At 36.9% G+C, this 17683-nt stretch overlaps 3 protein-coding genes across 3 annotated transcripts; 1 reads left to right on the top strand and 2 right to left on the bottom strand.

Annotated features, from left to right (window-relative positions):
• Window positions 1–44: 44 nt before the first annotated feature.
• LOC102229075 (protein tyrosine phosphatase domain-containing protein 1-like) lies at window positions 45–4623 on the bottom strand. The gene is made up of 13 exons (XM_014469855.2): window positions 4519–4623; window positions 3452–3643; window positions 3281–3361; window positions 3084–3202; window positions 2713–2850; window positions 2207–2478; window positions 1808–2110; window positions 1466–1720; window positions 1032–1148; window positions 850–951; window positions 680–757; window positions 423–533; window positions 45–345 (listed from the first exon to the last, which is right to left on the bottom strand). Exons 2-13 carry the CDS (start codon window positions 3640–3642, stop codon window positions 223–225), a joined length of 1890 nt encoding a protein of 629 aa, XP_014325341.1. The 5' UTR covers window position 3643; window positions 4519–4623; the 3' UTR covers window positions 45–222.
• A 1254-nt stretch (window positions 4624–5877) lies between these two features.
• LOC102217424 (ADP-ribosylation factor 4-like) lies at window positions 5878–11014 on the bottom strand. The gene is made up of 6 exons (XM_005802019.3): window positions 10721–11014; window positions 9417–9497; window positions 9205–9314; window positions 8483–8554; window positions 7145–7270; window positions 5878–7056 (listed from the first exon to the last, which is right to left on the bottom strand). Exons 1-6 carry the CDS (start codon window positions 10785–10787, stop codon window positions 6970–6972), a joined length of 543 nt encoding a protein of 180 aa, XP_005802076.1. The 5' UTR covers window positions 10788–11014; the 3' UTR covers window positions 5878–6969.
• A 569-nt stretch (window positions 11015–11583) lies between these two features.
• Window positions 11584–16567, top strand: LOC102217259. Its single transcript, XM_014469872.2, has 12 exons — window positions 11584–11738; window positions 11831–11874; window positions 12769–12832; window positions 13320–13448; window positions 14200–14304; window positions 14395–14444; window positions 14524–14649; window positions 14748–14793; window positions 14913–14984; window positions 15114–15267; window positions 15363–15442; window positions 15994–16567. The coding sequence occupies exons 1-12, from the start codon at window positions 11685–11687 to the stop codon at window positions 16138–16140; spliced, it is 1071 nt and encodes a 356-aa protein (XP_014325358.1). The 5' UTR covers window positions 11584–11684; the 3' UTR covers window positions 16141–16567.
• Window positions 16568–17683: the final 1116 nt, after the last annotated feature.

Genomic DNA, 17683 nt, shown 5'->3' with positions numbered 1-17683 from the left:
AGCTGGTATATATGATCACATTAATTTTGTCAGTTATGCTTTTGTTTAATTCATGACTGTAACAGTGACAACATAGAAATGAAGGAGCTACGAAGTTCTGATATCACATTTTTATTCATATGCTTTATGGAAATGTTTTTCATCCAATTACTTAACTAAATAATTTCAGGGAAATCTTTGAAGTCCATTCAGTTATCTTGTGTTTGTTTTTATTTAAACTCTTTAAGGTGTAGCATTGATGCTGCAGGCCCTCTTGATTTGTCTGTGCGTATTGAAAGTTTCTCTCAAACTGGCCTGGAGTACTTTCATCAAGGGACCAAGGATTCCAATTTTCTCTTGAGGACTCTGTTGAGTAAAAAAAATACAGTTAGTTTTAAAGCATTTATATTAAGGTAAACATTTTAACTCTGAGGTTGTTTTACCCTTGTAAGTGTACATATGAGCCGTCGGAGGATGGCATCCTCTCTGTGTGGACACAGGCTGATCACTGTACTCACACAACTCAGCAGGCAATAGATTGTATGTTTCTGCGGCTGTAAATATTGGAAAAAATTAGGGATTAACTGAAGAAGACAGCCAATGTTATTTTTTGTGATGTTGAAATGATAGAGAAATTAATATTGGTTATCCATAATGAGAATTTTTTTTTTTTCTGAAAATATAATGTTTTGGTACTTGCCTTCTTTAGAATGCTGAGAGGCTTTCTGTTGTTTCCTACTTTTAACCTTTCTATATCCTCACTGCTCAGAACAGGATCCTATATCAGAGACAAAGAGATCAATTTAAACTAGAGTTCTAAAAAGGAATGCACAGTGTGGAAAACAAGTTTTTTGTTTTATATAAACTGACTCTTAACTTCTCCAACCAGGTCCACAAGAGACAACAAAGGACTTGAGGATCTGACTCAGTGACAAGCAGGGCCCATCCACAGTCACTGCTGTTCAGTTCCTCCTTCAGAAAACATGGGAGTTAATACAGTGAAAGACAAGTAATGTAATTATATGAGAGACATGGAGAATTCTTATTTTTACCTGCAGCAGAGCTGATCTCTGTAAAGCGGTCTCACCTGGAGAACCTAGATCTGCCATTGCTTTGGCTACCTGTCGGGCAATCAAGGTTGGGCCAGGAGTCTGTAGATTTCTGTACAACTTTATAGAAGAAGAAGAATTACTTTATTCATCCCAGCAGGGAAATTATTTCACAGTTACAGCAAGAATTTTTTATACACAGATTAACACACACACAACAGGAGCTGCGTCTGCAGGCACCATTTTTGAAGGAGGACATGCGGCAAAGGTCGTCGGGACCGGGAGTCGAACCCGCGACGTCCGCGGGTCTAAGGCCTCCAAATGTGGGGCGTGCTAACCCCCTGCGCCACCACAGCACGCCCCATATGAGAGAGAGGAGAATTTTTGCTGCATTTTGAACAAACATATCACTTTTACTTTAAGGAAAAATACTGTACCTCCTGGCTGGAGCTGCATTTCAGGATTTCCTTTTCAGTTGAGCTTTTTGGCATTTTTGTGCAGCTGCTGCTTGTTTTTATGTTTGTCACTGCAGTGTTGAGCATGTGGAACTCCTTTCTGAGATATAGTTGCCCAAATGAAAATGTGCCAAAGACTGGACTAACTGGTCTGAGATCAGCATGTAGGAGATCCTGTAAGCACCAGTGCTTCTCATCTCCAAGAGCTGCGGTGCAGTATGAGCTCAGTTCCTGGTCCTTCAAGAGAGGAAGCATAACAGTGAGTATCACCTAAACAGCCGGCTCAAAACTATTAAAATATTTACAATTGTGAATGCGTTTTACCTCATATACTATGATCTTAGTAACGTCAGATTCACTGTAGCTACGTTTGTCCAGCAACACCTCGTGCTTTCTCTCTAAGAACCCCAGAGGCTCGTCCCAGGAGGACACTGACCCTGAGCCGGCCCATGAGCCTTTACGGCCTTCGCTCAACAAAGGCAAATACTGCTTGGACACAAGAGTCTCTCTCACAGCCCTGCTCAGAACCCTCAGAGCTGATCTCTTCTCCAGTTCAGCATGGACCTCTGGAGGAGAGGCCAGACCAAGAGCCAGGCAGGAGAGCCGCACACACAGGAGGTACACCACCTGATCAAATGGGGTCAGAAAGGATATCCAGGTTAACTGTGACACAGAGCAGCGATGTTTGATTGTAGAAAGATTAGTGTAGTATGATGGCTCAACCTTGGGAGTGTGTCTGAGTCTGCGTGCCTCCTGGCCGTGAAGCAGCAGAGCTTGTCGGTTTAAGTAGTGCTGGAGGGTGAAAGGGGCCCCATGCCGCAGGCTGAGGTCTGGATACTGAGTGAGTTGTGTGCCGAGCAGGCGAGCAAAGTCAAACACCTGGTTTATCTGTGACCGGGTCTGGATAGAACGAGGCCTTTTAATGCGCACGTAGTGAACCGCTTCGCTGGGGCTTATACGCAGGGTGTAGATGAGGTAACAAGCTATCAGGACACCTTTTAGACAGCAAGAAGAGAACAGCAACAAACACCCAAGAACTCTGAGCATCAAATGGTGTTATGCAATTTCTTGCAAAAGTATTAATACCACTTAAATTTTTGACCATTTTGTCACAGTAAACCAACAAAACTTAATTTGATGTTAGGATTTTATTATCCTGGTAAAAATAATTTAAAAAAAGGTATGAGAATGCTTTGAACATGAAAACTGAATGCAATATTTAATCTTACCTGTCCTGCCCAGGCCTGCGTGACAGTGAACAGCTACACGTCCTTCCTTTACAGCGAAGGCCAAAACCTTCACCCCATCGATGATTCCAACAAGAGACGACACACCAAAGTCTGGCATCCCAAAGTTGTAAAAGTAAACTGAAAATGAATAGATTAAAATAGTATTGCAGGGCTGCCTCGTGTTTAATAAAAAGTCATTTGATTTGAATTTATCCCTGGCTGCTGTGGGGGAAAAAATAGCAGTTCAGAATAACATATAAAGTCTAATAATATCTTTTCCCCAGTGTAACACAATAACAACTAGCTCTGCAGCTTTCGCTTTTTCCTACTAATGTATTGCATTCCTCAAAATAAGTCTATTAGCTTCTCACTTTTATTGTCCATGAAGGTCTGTGGAGAGTAAGTGAAACCACTCTCAAGGTCTAGAGGAGGCCCACAGTGAGCATGCTCCCCGGGGAGCTGCATGTTGATGATCGACCTGATCTTCAACCTGGAAACAAAGACGCCAGTCGAGTTGTTTTGTATGTGTCTTAATGGATTTTGAGACAAAAATGTGTCAAGCGATTACCTTTGAAACTGCTCTATGATGTTGTACTTCTTGATGAGATGATTGGATGGACGAGCCATTGCTATTATATCATCGGTCACCCTGGAACAGTTGGGGATTCACAACCAACAAACTATCCTTTATTTTACATTCTACACCATAATCTTTGAGACTGCAGTCACATCTTCTCACCAGGAGGAGAAAAGGCCTCGAATGACTTGCTGGTTTGATTTCCAGCATTCTGGTCCCTCATAGCGACAGTCCTTTCCTCCACAGGCCAGCAGACAGAGAATCTTGGGTGGGATGGCTCTCACCAGGTTCTCCCTGGCCTGAGAGTAGGACGGCCTTGGAACTGGTACATGTGGGCTCAAACTTGGCATCATCCTGCGAACACAGACCTAGCCCTGAATTTTGAGCACTGATTTACAGCACGCCATATTTACACGGCAATTTACAAAAGAAAAGTAGTTTCAGTCCAATCATAAATACATTCCAATTATTCCTATCAAACAGTGCATCGAGTTCAGTTTGGTTTAAAAGTTTTCTGTTTAAGAAAACCCAGTAGATTACATCAATTCATTAATTTGCAGCAATTACTCGCACTGAGCATGAATGTAGCAACAGTGGAGAGGAAAGACTCCCCTTTAACATCTCCATCTACCTCCAGCAGAACCTGGTTCAGTACAAGAGGTCATCTGCTATGATCAAAAGGTGGTTGGAGAAGACAGAAAACCCATGGGAAGTCCAATTTAAATTTTGCCTAAGTCTATTTAAAGGGATCCAGTAAACATATGGGATGCTCTAAGAGGAAGAAAACAAAATTACATTTTTTGGCCTGTATTTATAGCATTGTATGGTAGAAAACTAACAACAAATTCACCCTAAAAGTTTCATCTCCATGGTAAAACAGTGGTGGTAGAATGTGATGATCTCAGCAGGATCAGTTGATCAGAGCCAATGGAAAGCTGAATGGAGATGAATGCAGGACAATCCTTGTTTACAACCTGCTAGAAGCTGCAAAAGCTGTTCCTCAAGCGGGGTGAATACAAATTCAAGTCACTATTTAGATTTATTTCACTTTGCAGTCATGTGCCATGCTGTGTTGGCCTATCACATAAAATCCTAATCAAATACTTTGATATTTGCTGTTCTAATCTGACAAAACATGAAAAGGTTCAAGGGGTATAAATCCTAAAATAAACCCAATAAACATATAAAATGATCTGACAGCTCATATAATAATTACTTTGATGGCTTACCTTAGTTGTTACGATGAACACTACAGCTGTTAATCCCATTTAATTTATTCCCCAGCATTAAAACCTCTGAAATAGGGAGAGAAAGGCTCTAGACACACATGTGCCCCTCTGTCTTTACCCTCTCTGCTCACACACTAACAGAACCGAGTGATGAGCCAGCTCCACTAAGCCTGATTAGCTGTCATAATTACATTAGAAAAGACATTCATGCAGCGTAGCAAGCCAATTATACAACGCTTATTCCTTCACCTCTCCAAATGACCTAATTACTTGCAAATAGCCATGGTACCATACATGAATTTGCTTTGCTTGTGATGTTGACAAATTAAATTATTAGCCATAGCCTCACAAGCCAAGTTTGAATGCAAGAAGTCTGGACAAATTTAAATGGAGTAAGAAATTGAAAAGAAGATGAAAGACGTTGCTCATCTGTTGTTTGCCGGTGAGAGTTTCTGAGGGAGGTTATGACACAGATTATAACCCTGCAGTCATTTGAACCGTTCTTAAACCTTAAATTTATTAAGATTATCTCCAGACACAGCATCCAGCATCCAGCAACAGGAGCCGCTTGGTAATGACGATGTGAGGCTGTAAGCTCCACCTCCCCCATCTTTGCTTGGTTCCCCGTAACAGCCATGTTTGAATCACAGTTTAAGACACTGCGGAGCCAAGTGTCAATGTTTTATTTTAAGAAGCAACATATTTGTACTGGAAATAAGTATTTTGATGTGATGATCTCCAAAATGTATAAGTAGCATATGCTAAATACATTTTAGTTGACACATTTCAAATCTTCATAAAGTATGAGAAATGTATCAAGCTGATTAATTGAACAACTGATCAACCCAGGTGTTAAAAAATTAGAAAATACAAATGTAAGCACAAGTACTATATTATAAGATATTTTAAAATAGACATAGCTAACTTAATCTTCTTATGAAATTATTTAAATTGACCTGATTCTCTCATAATCAGGACTTTGAGCAACAGCGTATGTATAGTTATGCCCAATACTATTCAGAACCCTGATGAATTAAAGTTGTACTTATTCCTCATATGAAATGTGGATAGCAGTGTAGAAAGAGAACAACTTTTGAAAAAAAACTACAGAATGATAAATATCATTTAGACCCCAAGTCATCTGTGTAAACATATTTATCACAAGCGTTTTGCATCTTTTCACGCTCTCATTGCCGTAACACTAATCTTTAGTTCCCTCTTCAGATTTTTTCTCTTTTCAATCAGAAAAAAATTGTTTTTAACGCAGTGGCATGCTTAAAAAAAATAAAACTCCAAACTTCTTTTCTGGTGCAAATCTTTGTAAGAGTGCACGATCATTAAAAAATGCTGATAACAGGGTAGTGTAACAGTGGCTTTATTCAGAGCTTTTTGTTTTAAAAGACACTGACAACAAATGTCTTGAAGCTGAAATGTACACTAAGATAAACTGATAGGTCAGTATGCTGTGTGTTTTATTAAAGAGAAAGAGGAAAGTAATTAATACTTTACAGTGTTTGTTACACAGTACAACAAAGTCAACATTACATGTTGCTGGAATTTTTTTTAAAAAGGGGGAAATAATATGAGATTTCACAGTGTTGCAATGTCTCAGGTCCTGTGTCAACACTGAGAAAACACTTCCTTCCTCCTTTGGGCCAAAGCTACTTTCTGTTAGATGACAGAAAAGTAAAAAAAAAAACTTTGCTGGTCTTAAAGCACAAAACAAAGCATGTGAAAACAAATTCACAAGAAACTGAGATAAGTGAGATCAAGAGTTTATAAGGAAGTTGCAAGACATCAATCTACACTCACAGTGTTGTGGTTCTGCTGCAACACAGCATATAATGTAGCACAAAGCGGAGAGTTGCATAACTTTATCTCGCACAAAGACATAAATGCATCACAAGGAGGAGCTTCACCTAATAATGCACCATGAAATGAATAACTGAGGTCTATACCACAGGGGACCAGAAGGCAAAATGTTTTTTGGCACCAAACTAGAAGCAAATTATTCATCAAGCCACAGATCTACAAAACAGTTAGCTGGCACAGAATTAAAACAAAAGACAAAGCATCCAGAAATTAAATAACAGCAGGGAGTATGGCAATTAACAGCTTGAGGGAGACCACCAGTCGACCTCTACCATCAATCCTAAATTTATAAATGCATTTCTTTCTGTGAAATCTCTAAAAATATAATTTTGCTCACCATGAAACAGGAAGAGTAAATGAATGAGTGTGAAAAGGAACCATGCAGAAAGAAACTACTGAAAATATATATAAAAAAAAAAACGAAGAATAAAACAGAGGTTATCATAACTGAGTTAACTGTCCAATAGGCTGGAGGTTTTATTTGTAAACATTGGTGCTAAAATAAACTGGCTCTGGATTGAACGTCTGAGTCTTTTCTCATGTTGATCAGTCACACTCTGCTGTCCAGCAAATCCTTCATTAGTTCTTCGACAGCTCTTTGGACAGCCAGTCAAGTCCTTCATACAGCCCGGTGCCCTGGGTGGCGCAGGTGGATTCGATGTGCCACTGTGGAGAGAAAGGGCGTGTGGCTCTCAGGGGATGACCATCACAACTCAATAAAGTCCTCAGATTTAAAGCGAGAGTGATTACTCACTTTTCTGCTGCGAAGTGAATGTAAGCCAAGTCTCTCTGCCAGTTCACTGACTGTTATGGCATTTGGAAGGTCCTGCTTATTGGCAAATACCAGCAAGACGGCATCTCTCAGCTCATCTTCCTGAAGCTGCAAGAATTACAGATTCCCCATCAGATACAACAGCACAGATTAATTTGGCCAAAAGTCAAAAATAATAAACTATGACACGGTCCGCTCAGGTGAAATACTGAAAAATCTTTTTTCTCTTCCCATTTATAAATTCATTAAAACTAAGAACTATGACAAATTTCAGTCTAATGCATGAACTACCACCATCTTCTGGTGGAATTTGACTTTAGAGATTTGATGCACAGGTAAGGATAAGCTTGTAAATCAGTAGTTTTCTGTAAAACTTAATAAAGAACAGGCAGGTTTGTTTTCTCTGATGTGGGAAGACAGATGAGTTCTTAAAAGTCATCTGGAAATTGGTGATGGTTAAATAAAAAAAATCTGACTGGTGCATCACCAACTATCCAATTTACAGAAAAAAAATGGGTACATAAAGTACATTATGAAATTAGAAACACGACAAGCCACACAAATGATTATATTTAGTCTTTCCCCAGAAACATGTCTGGATCCTATCATAAGTTGTGCTAATTTCTCTCAATCAAAAAGGCCCAAATCCTTCAAAGGTTTTCTGAACAAAGACTCCAGAATTCCTGTAAGCACCAGACTACTTTGGAGGCCATGCAGCAAAAAAATCCATTTATCCAAACAGTTTGACACAACTTACGTCTACACTTTGATATTCTTTTTCCATCACTCTAAGCTTTAAGGTAAAAATAAAGTGTAAAAAAAAAAATCAATGTATTGTGAAAAAAGTTTTCACTGGGAAGTAAATTCAGAGCAATGCTGCCATTCAGAACTAGGCTGTCATAAAGAGGCCTCCAAATATTGTTTATTATTTAACCTCTTATAAATAAGATTTATGAGCCTCTTAAAGGCGACTTGGAGAAAGAAAGTGAAACCTTTGATCATCAGTGTTACTCAAAGATGAGCTGAGTCAGAGCCATAATTACATAAATGCTGCTGGAACGAATAGAGAATCATTATTATTGCTTTTAATGACCTCATCTCTTAGACATTTATCCTGATGTGAACTCCTGCAGCTACAAAACCAGCTAAACCTCTTCTGGCAATGATAACACTGAACAAGCCTTTCTAGTAAACTCCAAGGAATTTTTGGACACCCTCAGCTCAAAAAAAAAAAAAAAAAAAAAAAAAAAAAAAAAAAAAAAAAAAAAAAAGAATTAATAAAATTTAATGTCACAAATTTAATGTATTTAGATAACGTACCATTTTGGAGAGCTCCTCTGCAGACTCAACAATTCGTTCTCTGTCATTACTGTCCACTACAAAGATAAGACCCTAAGAAATAAAAAAGAATTACAATGGAATAGATGTTTAGTATTGCACAATTAATATCATGTTTAGATCTAATACCAAAACAATATTAACCTTGTGTTCAGTTATTTAACTTTTTAGGAAAACTTTGTGGGAAACATCAAGATTTTCCAGCTAAATTTGAAAATACCTTCTCATAAATAACATTTTATTTAGATCAAGCACAGAGAACAATCATTAGTACTTTATTGCAACTTTTTTGTGACTTCACAGTGTTAAACCGCGATTGCTTATCACGTTGCAACATTCTCATGCAGCAGAAAGAAAAGATTTGCCTTAGAATCACTCATTATTGAGTGATTATGTAATTTCGCCTTATTTGACCTGTTCAAGAACTAGAATGTTCTGCTTTTTGTATAAATAACTTTAATCTAATATCTACGCTTTGTTTTCTGCTACAAACAAAAATTACGGACCGAACATTCTCCAAGTCAACAATAGAAAAGCAAACAAGGAAGTAAAATAACAGAGAAAGAAATGAGGAAAGAATAAAACATCTAGGGAGTTTAATAGTTGAATCACTGCATAAATCCCCTCCTGAAAAAGTTTCACATTATGTTGTAGTTGCATAACAGGGTTTTCTCTGTAACTTCAAACTAAAGATGATCTCATACCTGTGTGTTCTGGAAGTAATGCCTCCAAAGAGGTCTGATCTTGTCTTGGCCACCCACATCCCAAACGGTGAAGCTGATATTTTTATATTCTACCGTCTCCACATTGAATCCTTTCACAGAAAAGAGACAGACCAAAAACATTACCATGAAAACTGACAGAAGTACTTTTTTTTTTTTTAAAAAAAGGGCTAAGTTTCAAATAAAATTCATACCAATGGTTGGGATAGTGGTCACAATTTCACCAAGCTTCAATTTATACAGGATTGTTGTTTTTCCAGCAGCATCCAGTCCAACTGAGGAGGGTAGAAAGAATATGAAAAAATTATTTAAAGAACTCTTCACCTAATCATCACAGTAAAACAAAAACAGTATTTGACTGTACGAAGTTAGTGCTGATATTTTCTGCCAAGAGAGCAACTTCTGAAGTAATACTGTCTGTGCTAGAGTCATGTTTCTACGCATATCTCAATATTTTATTTTTGGTGAACTCAAACCTCTAAAGTTTTTCAGGGTTTGTTTGTTTGTTTTTTTTAAATAACACTTATAATATAAAATCCAGTTCTTGGATTTTACTATTTGTAGATTCCACAAACTATGAATCAATGCTATTCTGACAGCAAAATTAAGAGGCACTTTGCTGCTTCTTTGGTCTCTTAGATTGTCTGTTTTTTTAAAAAAGCTAATATGTTTTCACCCCACCAACAAAATCAACTTTTTTTTTGTCGAAATTATTTCCAGATCATAAAAAAAACATAGGTAGTCAATGTGAGGAACCTATAGGAGTTCCCCAAGCCTACAAAATTACAGGGATAATTGTCAATTTGGGTTGGACTATAAACATTTCAAGTTCTTTTTAAACAAAAATTTCAAATTATGACTCAAAGATGTTTTTCGCTCTCCCACCTTTGTTTCCTGTGTAAATAATTATTGTAGACTTTGTAAATCACCGTCCAATTCAAATGTAATGATGGTTTGATGGTTTACAAATGCGTATTTTCTTATGAGTCCAACTAACCTGGATCTCCATTTAATTAAAAAACATTTAATCCACAAATAAAACCCTTTATAGAAGCATCTCAAACTTCCAGGACAGTGAAGATTTATTTCTAGTCCTTTGCAGCGTTCAGTGTATTCCTTTTTATACTTTTCCATCTCTATGGGATCAAACCGTGGGTTGATTTGAGCATCATTGTTTTAATTTGGAGGATTTTGGAAACCGTAACTTTTTAAAGTTCGGCGCTTAACTTTTCATTTACATATCGCTAACATTCCATAAAGGAGGCCACGTTAAAAGCCTGTTGCGCCAAACATCTTAACGAAAACTGTCTATTTTTTTATTTATTTTTTTTTTTTGGGAGGGGGACATTAAGATTTATTTTCCGGAAACAATGCACACCCCGTTTCGTATCCATCTTATCACACTTATCCTTGAACGGCAGTTTTAAACTGGCTTCATCTCATTTTTCTGGAGTAAGCGATGCTAACCGCCGTTAGCCAAACAAAACTTTTTACTCACCCATCAGAATCCTCATCTGTTTCTTCCCGAACAGCCGACCGAAGATCGACGAGATGGTGAGCCCCATGGCTGCCCGACGATGTTGGACTATTTAAAGCTAGAAGTGATGTTTGACCACTACAACAGCAAAGCGAAATGTATTTAACACGGGAGGGAAGTTACTGTGATTTCACTCCAGACTGCCACGTCCGGTGTAAACGTGGAAGGCGCAACGTCATCAGTCGGAACCAGCTTCATTTGTCCTCAAACACAGAGCAACGCCGAAAGATTTTACATCATTTTTTTTTAAGTGTTTTTAGACAAACCTAATGTTTTATGTCCATTTAATTGGTTGATAGGGAAAATACATTTCAATCCAGAAGAAAGCGTAAAATAACGTGTACTGTTACGTGCCCCCCCCCCCCCTCCTCCCCGCCTCCGCCAAACTTTAATTCACTTAAAAGCCCAGTCACGTCCGTAGAAGTACCACTAGATGTCACTGTTTCACGGCATTTACAGCTTCTACTCCGTACAAACCAAGCTGTATTTGTTTTATTAAAATCTAAACGTAGAGTTATGGATTTCTACATATATAAATGACACACTGAGACATTTATATCAGTTAAAATATACCGTTACGTAATTTGTGCAACTGCACAATATAGCAGCAGAAAAACAAGTAGAGGCAAACAAAATTTTTTAAATACAATTGCTAGAGCAATTCAAAAGAAATGTTTCAGTGGAAATTATTTATTATCCTTATTGGAAGTACGATTGCTCATGCGGGGATTCCTGTTTGAAAGAATGCCATGATGCCAACAGCTCTTACTTAAACAAAATCTCCAAGCAGGTGGAGTCAAAGCAGCAGCATGTGATAAGACGGAGACGTTTATAAAGAATGTGTCCTGTGACAGGTTAAAACAGTTTCACAGAGGACTGTAATGAAGACACATTTCATAGCAGCAGATGTACTGAATGTGAAAATATGAATATATCAAATTCTACTGTGGATTTCAGTGGATTACTGGGCAGAAAACAGGTAATTTAGAAAGTATTTTTTTTGGCATTTGCAATGTTTCTCAAGGGCACTCATTATGATTTAAAGCTTTTTTTTTCATTTTGTTTTTACAGATTGATGCTCTCTCTACATTGTACATAGTGTTGCTCTCTCTCAGGTATTGTGATTATTAATTATGTTTCCTGGAATAAAACTGAATATTCTCAGAAATATTCAGTTTTATTCTGAATATTTCAAAATAAAACTGATGTAAACATGGTTTTGTGTCTGCAGCTCATTAATGGCATTCTATTACTTCTCCAACGCATATTTGCCAAACCTGCATAGCAGCATGCTCATGAAGGAAATGTTCTTTCTTGTTTTGGATTTCCGAAGTGCTCTTACATAATGCACAGTAGCTGCGTGACTTTCATAACTTGGAGTTGTACCTCAGATATTCCCAGTAGAGTCTGTCAAATTCAATGTTTTGTCTTCTAAGAATACTGTGCTTTACTGAACCAGGGGTTATGTTTTTACATATTACACAGGTGTGTTAAAGTTGTTCTAGCATGATTCAGTACAGATCAGGTGACGGAGTCATCAGTTTAGTGTTTTTTTTATTTTTATAGTAACACATTTTTGGCTTCATTGGAATTTAGTTTCACATAAAGAGAAGATAATTTGCCTTTGTGTTTTACCTTAGCAGTGTTAACTTATAGCTTCTAATTAAATACAGAATTAATCAAATGTGTTTTTTTTTTTTTACCATATATATAGAATATTTATCAAATTCATGATTTAAAAAATGCTGTTTACTGTACAAATGAGTTTTAGCTGTCATGCTCACACAAATCCAAAGTATAATATTTTAATTATCATCTTGGCAGATTTTATGAAAATCATTCTATTTGAAGACATGTGTTTGCATTTCAAGTGATGTAATCTTCTTTTTTATTTATCTTAAAGATTTAAGGGTCTTTTTCACTTTTTGTTTCCTTTCGGAAGCTTAGAGTTTGTTTAAAATTAAAATAAAAGATTTCCTCTAATCTCACTATTTCTTCAATATCCGTAGTGTAACTGGGAGTTGTTCAGTCTTGCTGGTTTCAACAGTAAGATGGAGACACCTAAGAGGACAAGTGAGTCCAAGTTCTTATATTTTTCATTTTTGTGATGTTATGTTGTGGATTTTTTTTTTACTAAGTCATAGCTGACATGACTTAAAAGATCATTATTACCACTTGTACCTTTTAACATTTTGTCATGAGACAATCACAAATTTTAAGACACTGTATTTAGAGTTTTGTGATAAACCCTGAAAGGAATGGAGTAACAAAGCAATTTACAAGAAGAGTGCTTCCAGCACTTTTAAACATAAGTTAAAAAATAAAAAAAGAAACTCAATCATTATCATTTCACTTCACAGGCATGGACTAATTTATGTTGGTCTATCACAAAAACCTCAATAAAATATATCAACGTTTGTGGATGAACATGACAAAACCTGAAACAATTTCATGGGATATGAACGTTTATGAGGAGAATGACTCGTTTCATTTGTTGAGATTTTTCTGACCAGGACAATTTTACACCAAGTCAGCATGTTTTAAGAGTATTTCTTTACAGGTTCACCTCTTGGTGCAGCTCTCTCTGGCCGACCTGCTGGCTGCTATCATCCTGCTGTATACCAGTGTCATAAACAAAGTTCAGCCTTTCAATGGCGTCGTCTGCCCGTACCTCCTCCCCTTGTCACTGGTGAGAAACCGTACTTTCAGTAACGCAAATCATTTACAGGGCTGGTTCATGCTTGGGCAGATTTCATTTTACTTTTTTACAGAAGGAAACTTCCTTCAAATCTTAGGTTAAAAGACAAGAAAAGACTCAATAAAATGGATTAAAGTAACCAATTTAGATTCCAAAAAATTCTTGTAAAAATGGTATAACTTAATAACGACTAACAATGTATTTATAATTTTTATTTATAATAGTAAGATTGAAAAATGTTATTTGTTTATAACATACTAATAAATAAAAGATAGGTTTTGTTTATTCTGCTCTCTGACAAACAAAAGTGCTTATAATAATAGTTTGCTTCACTTCACAGTGCCACTTTAAGAATGATAGTCTGAGCGTTTGTGGCTTTTGTCTTTTACTGCTGAACTTCCAGTTTATATGGTCTTAACTCAAAGCTTTAAAATAAATTAATGAAGATATGCTCCTGCGACTCAGCATCTCTTATGCATTTAGTCCACAGACATGGTTTATGTTCGGGTAAAGCTACACACAAAGTTAGTTTTAGAAAGTTTGTAGAAATAGTAAAAATGTCCTGAAAGAACATAATAAAGACAATCTTCATAAAAATGTCTGAAACTCCTCTGACCTCCCCAGCTGACTTGAAGCGTTAAATACTTGCATGCGTTACTGTACTTTAGATTATTCCTTTCAATAACTTAAATGAGCACACTGTGAATGATTTCTTGTGTAATTGTGTTACTGTGTCTTCCAGACATTCTATTTCATTTCATTCTTGTTGGCCGTCGTTTATGCCTTGAAGTCGAGGAATGCCATCCTGGGCTGGAGGGACAGAGCATCAGATGAAGAAGATGAACATGTGAGGCAAAATAAGACCTTATTTTGATTTACTTGAATTCATAATGTTTAAATATTTAGTCATTTTATGCCTTTCTGTCTTGATTTGTAGAGTCGGTGTAGGAGAAAAATCAAAGCGATTCCTTTATATGCCTTTGTGTGGTGAGTCTTTCAACTTTCCATTGTCATGCCAAAGGTTTCATAAGCAAGCAGCAGCTAACTCTCCTCTCCTGTATCACAGGTTGACGCCAGTTGCCATTTACTTTGCTTATGTGTGCACTCTGTTGATAAAACCTGCCACATTAATTCCTACAACCTCCAGCTCACAGTATGGGCTCAGTGATAACGGTAGCTCGTACTGCCACAGGTGAGCATGCAGGTGGTCCATAATTTAAACTCACACTAATTTACTGGAATTTGTCTTGTGTAATTTTTATATTCTTTTTTTATATTTTTTTTTTCCAGCTGTATTTTGTTCTTGCATGTCTGGAAGGATCCTTGTGTTGGAGTGGTGAGTGTCCTGAACCTGCTGTTGTAAACTTTGTTCCTTGCCATTGCTGCATTTTGTTCATAGGTCATGTACAATTCTTTGCTAACAATGTCCTTAAATGTTTTTAATATATTTTTTAGGATGAGACACATGATACTTTCATCAGAGCTTTCCTTGCCATTGCAGTGATAACAGCAATGTTGTCTTGCTCTGTGAGTAATCAGCAGTCAGATTATGTCAACATCAACATTAAAAAGCCTTTCAAATAGAAACAGTTCCATTATAATGGTGGTTTGACAGCACCATCTAAAGACACAGATATTATTTTCTGTTTTCTTCAGGTTATTTATTGGAAAATCGGGAAGTGGCATGAAAAGTACATGCAAGTTGGGCTCTTCCCTGTGGAGGGAGATGGGCATTCAAGAAGGCAATTCAGAAGAGTGTTTTCTACAGCACGAAATATTGTTATGGTCATATTATTCTGTTGGGCTCCAGGTACTTGCACACACACACATACCCACACAATTAAAATTAACAATAATCTGTATTTTAGCTTGAAAATTAATATTTTACACTTGATTCTTCTGTAGTGCTCCTCCTTCTTCTGATGTCTCCCTTGATCCAAAGGAATGTTAAACAAGACAGTTTATATTGGCTGTATTTGATACAGGTTTGTATCAGAAGAGCTTCTGAGATAAAATGCCATATGCCATAATTGTTTACAGCTTTTTCAGCTACGTTCAGACTTGTTGCTTACAATATGTATTCATTTCTGTTACTGAAAATAGTGGAAACTAAAATGGCATGAGGAAGGCCACGACAATGGACTGCATGAGCTGCTAAATGAGAGTTGAAGTTGCTTTTGTAATGACAAACTTAGGCATAAATACAACCAAAATATACTTTCAGAACCAATATAAATACTTTCAGAAATTACTGAAATAGGTAGTATTTGAAAAATACTTGAATAAATACTACCCATAGGTAGTATTTGAAAAATACTACCTATGGGTAGTATTTATTCAAGTATTTTATTCAAGTATTAGAGGTAGTATTTGAAAAATACTACCTCTAGGTAGTAAAACTACCTAAAATGGGTAAAATGGGTAGTATGGCTAGCTCGTTTACAACCTATTTTGTCAAATAGGTTTTAGAATTTTAACGGTTCAAAAGAAGCTGAGTTTGTTTTTACAACATTGTATATTTTTATTATTGTCTTAGGGTGCCACTGTGTCTCTCCAAGGATTCCTAAACAGTATGGTCTACGCCTGGAGACGACCTAACTTCACAGATGCTGTTCTTGGGGAATTCACACCTCTGCTGAGATATAAACACAGGCCCTTCTTTGAGGAATCTTTTCGTCACTGACAAAAAAAAATGCACTCACTGATGTTGTTATGCTCTGACATGGAGCACTGATCTCAGAAAGAAAAACTGGACACTTTATGACAACATGGCTGTGTAACCTGAAACACAAACTCAACTTGTGAACTGAAAATGTAAAAAAGATTGTATTTTTAATGAAGGAAAAGCTTATACGTATGTTACTGAAACCATTGTGTGAATTTTGTCATCCTTTGATTGAAGTTGTATTTATATCATTATAATTTAGGTTTAAATGTGTTAAGGATATGTGGTATTCTCTTTATCAGTTTATACAGATGTATAGATGCTTGAAGATAAAAAAAACCAACTAATTTTATGTCATTGTCTTTAAAGTGTTTTATCTTGGTATGTCTATCATTTTATATTTATTCATTTTGATCATTAAAAGGTTTCTATGACCAACCATTAAGTGGCTTGTGATTTTTCTATCTTGTTAAAAGGGATCCACGTGAATCTTGTGACGTGTGTGTTCTTTATAGGAAAAGTTATATCATTTCACAAACACGTGCTATGGCAGTAAGTTCAATGTTTGGATTCTTTAAGCGCTGGAGCCCTGAGGAATGCTTAGTTGTGACAGAACTGAAAGAGAACACTGTATCTGCATTGTCACAATCCTGTGTAACCACAGCTGTTAACGTATCTCATAAAAGGAGCAGTGCATGTTTAAGCAGCTAGGGTCACACATGGGACGTACACCCCCACACGCACCCCTACATGCCCACGCACACACATGTTGGGTGTACTGTACACTCACGACCATGTTTGCATGTTTTTAAGGTGATAGTGTTCCTTTGACAGTGTTTTTTTAAAGTAATTGTTCATGCTCAATTCCAAACTTTTTATTTTGGCACAGTGTGCCCATCTTCTGATGGCTACTTAGGTTACATTAGTCCAACGACCTCCACACTCACCAGATATCAATCTAGAAGGGCAAAACAGGAGATTTACGTCATGGATGTGCAGCTGACAAAATTACAACTGCTTGATGCCCTCATGTCAACAGGGATCAACATCTTTAAAGAATGTTTTTCGACATCTTGTTGAACGTGTCACAATGAATGTAGAAACTCTAGAGCAAAATCAACTCCACCCTAGAACTGGCAAAGTAGCTGCAGAAAAATGTAGACACAGTTAAATATTAGAAATACTTATATGGCCAAAACATGACTGTTAGGTCATCTGCTATATTGACCATGACAAACATAACTTTACCAATGATTCACTTTTTGCCAATACCAAAGTTAACAAGAAGCAAACTTTCCTGACTTGTAGCTGATGGGTGTGTTCACATGCTGAGGCAAATGCAGGTTTTATGGCCATCAATCATTTACAGCATTGTTTCCTAAACATTCACCAGCTACACTGAAATAAAACAGTGTTTTAAGCAGATGACCAACTTTCAGAAAAGGTTGTGGCTTTGCTTCTCTCCTCTACATTGCAAACAGTCTTTTTGAGCACTTTTGTCTAAAATAACACAACTGAGTATTAAAGAATATTATCAGTAGACCTCATATGAAGATTTATG

This window comes from Xiphophorus maculatus, chromosome 2, assembly GCF_002775205.1.
Source record: "Xiphophorus maculatus strain JP 163 A chromosome 2, X_maculatus-5.0-male, whole genome shotgun sequence".
NCBI classification, from domain to species: Eukaryota; Metazoa; Chordata; class Actinopteri; order Cyprinodontiformes; family Poeciliidae; genus Xiphophorus; species Xiphophorus maculatus.
The sequence above is the reverse complement of the archived record's forward strand: the minus strand, read 5'-3'. Positions and strand labels throughout refer to the sequence as shown.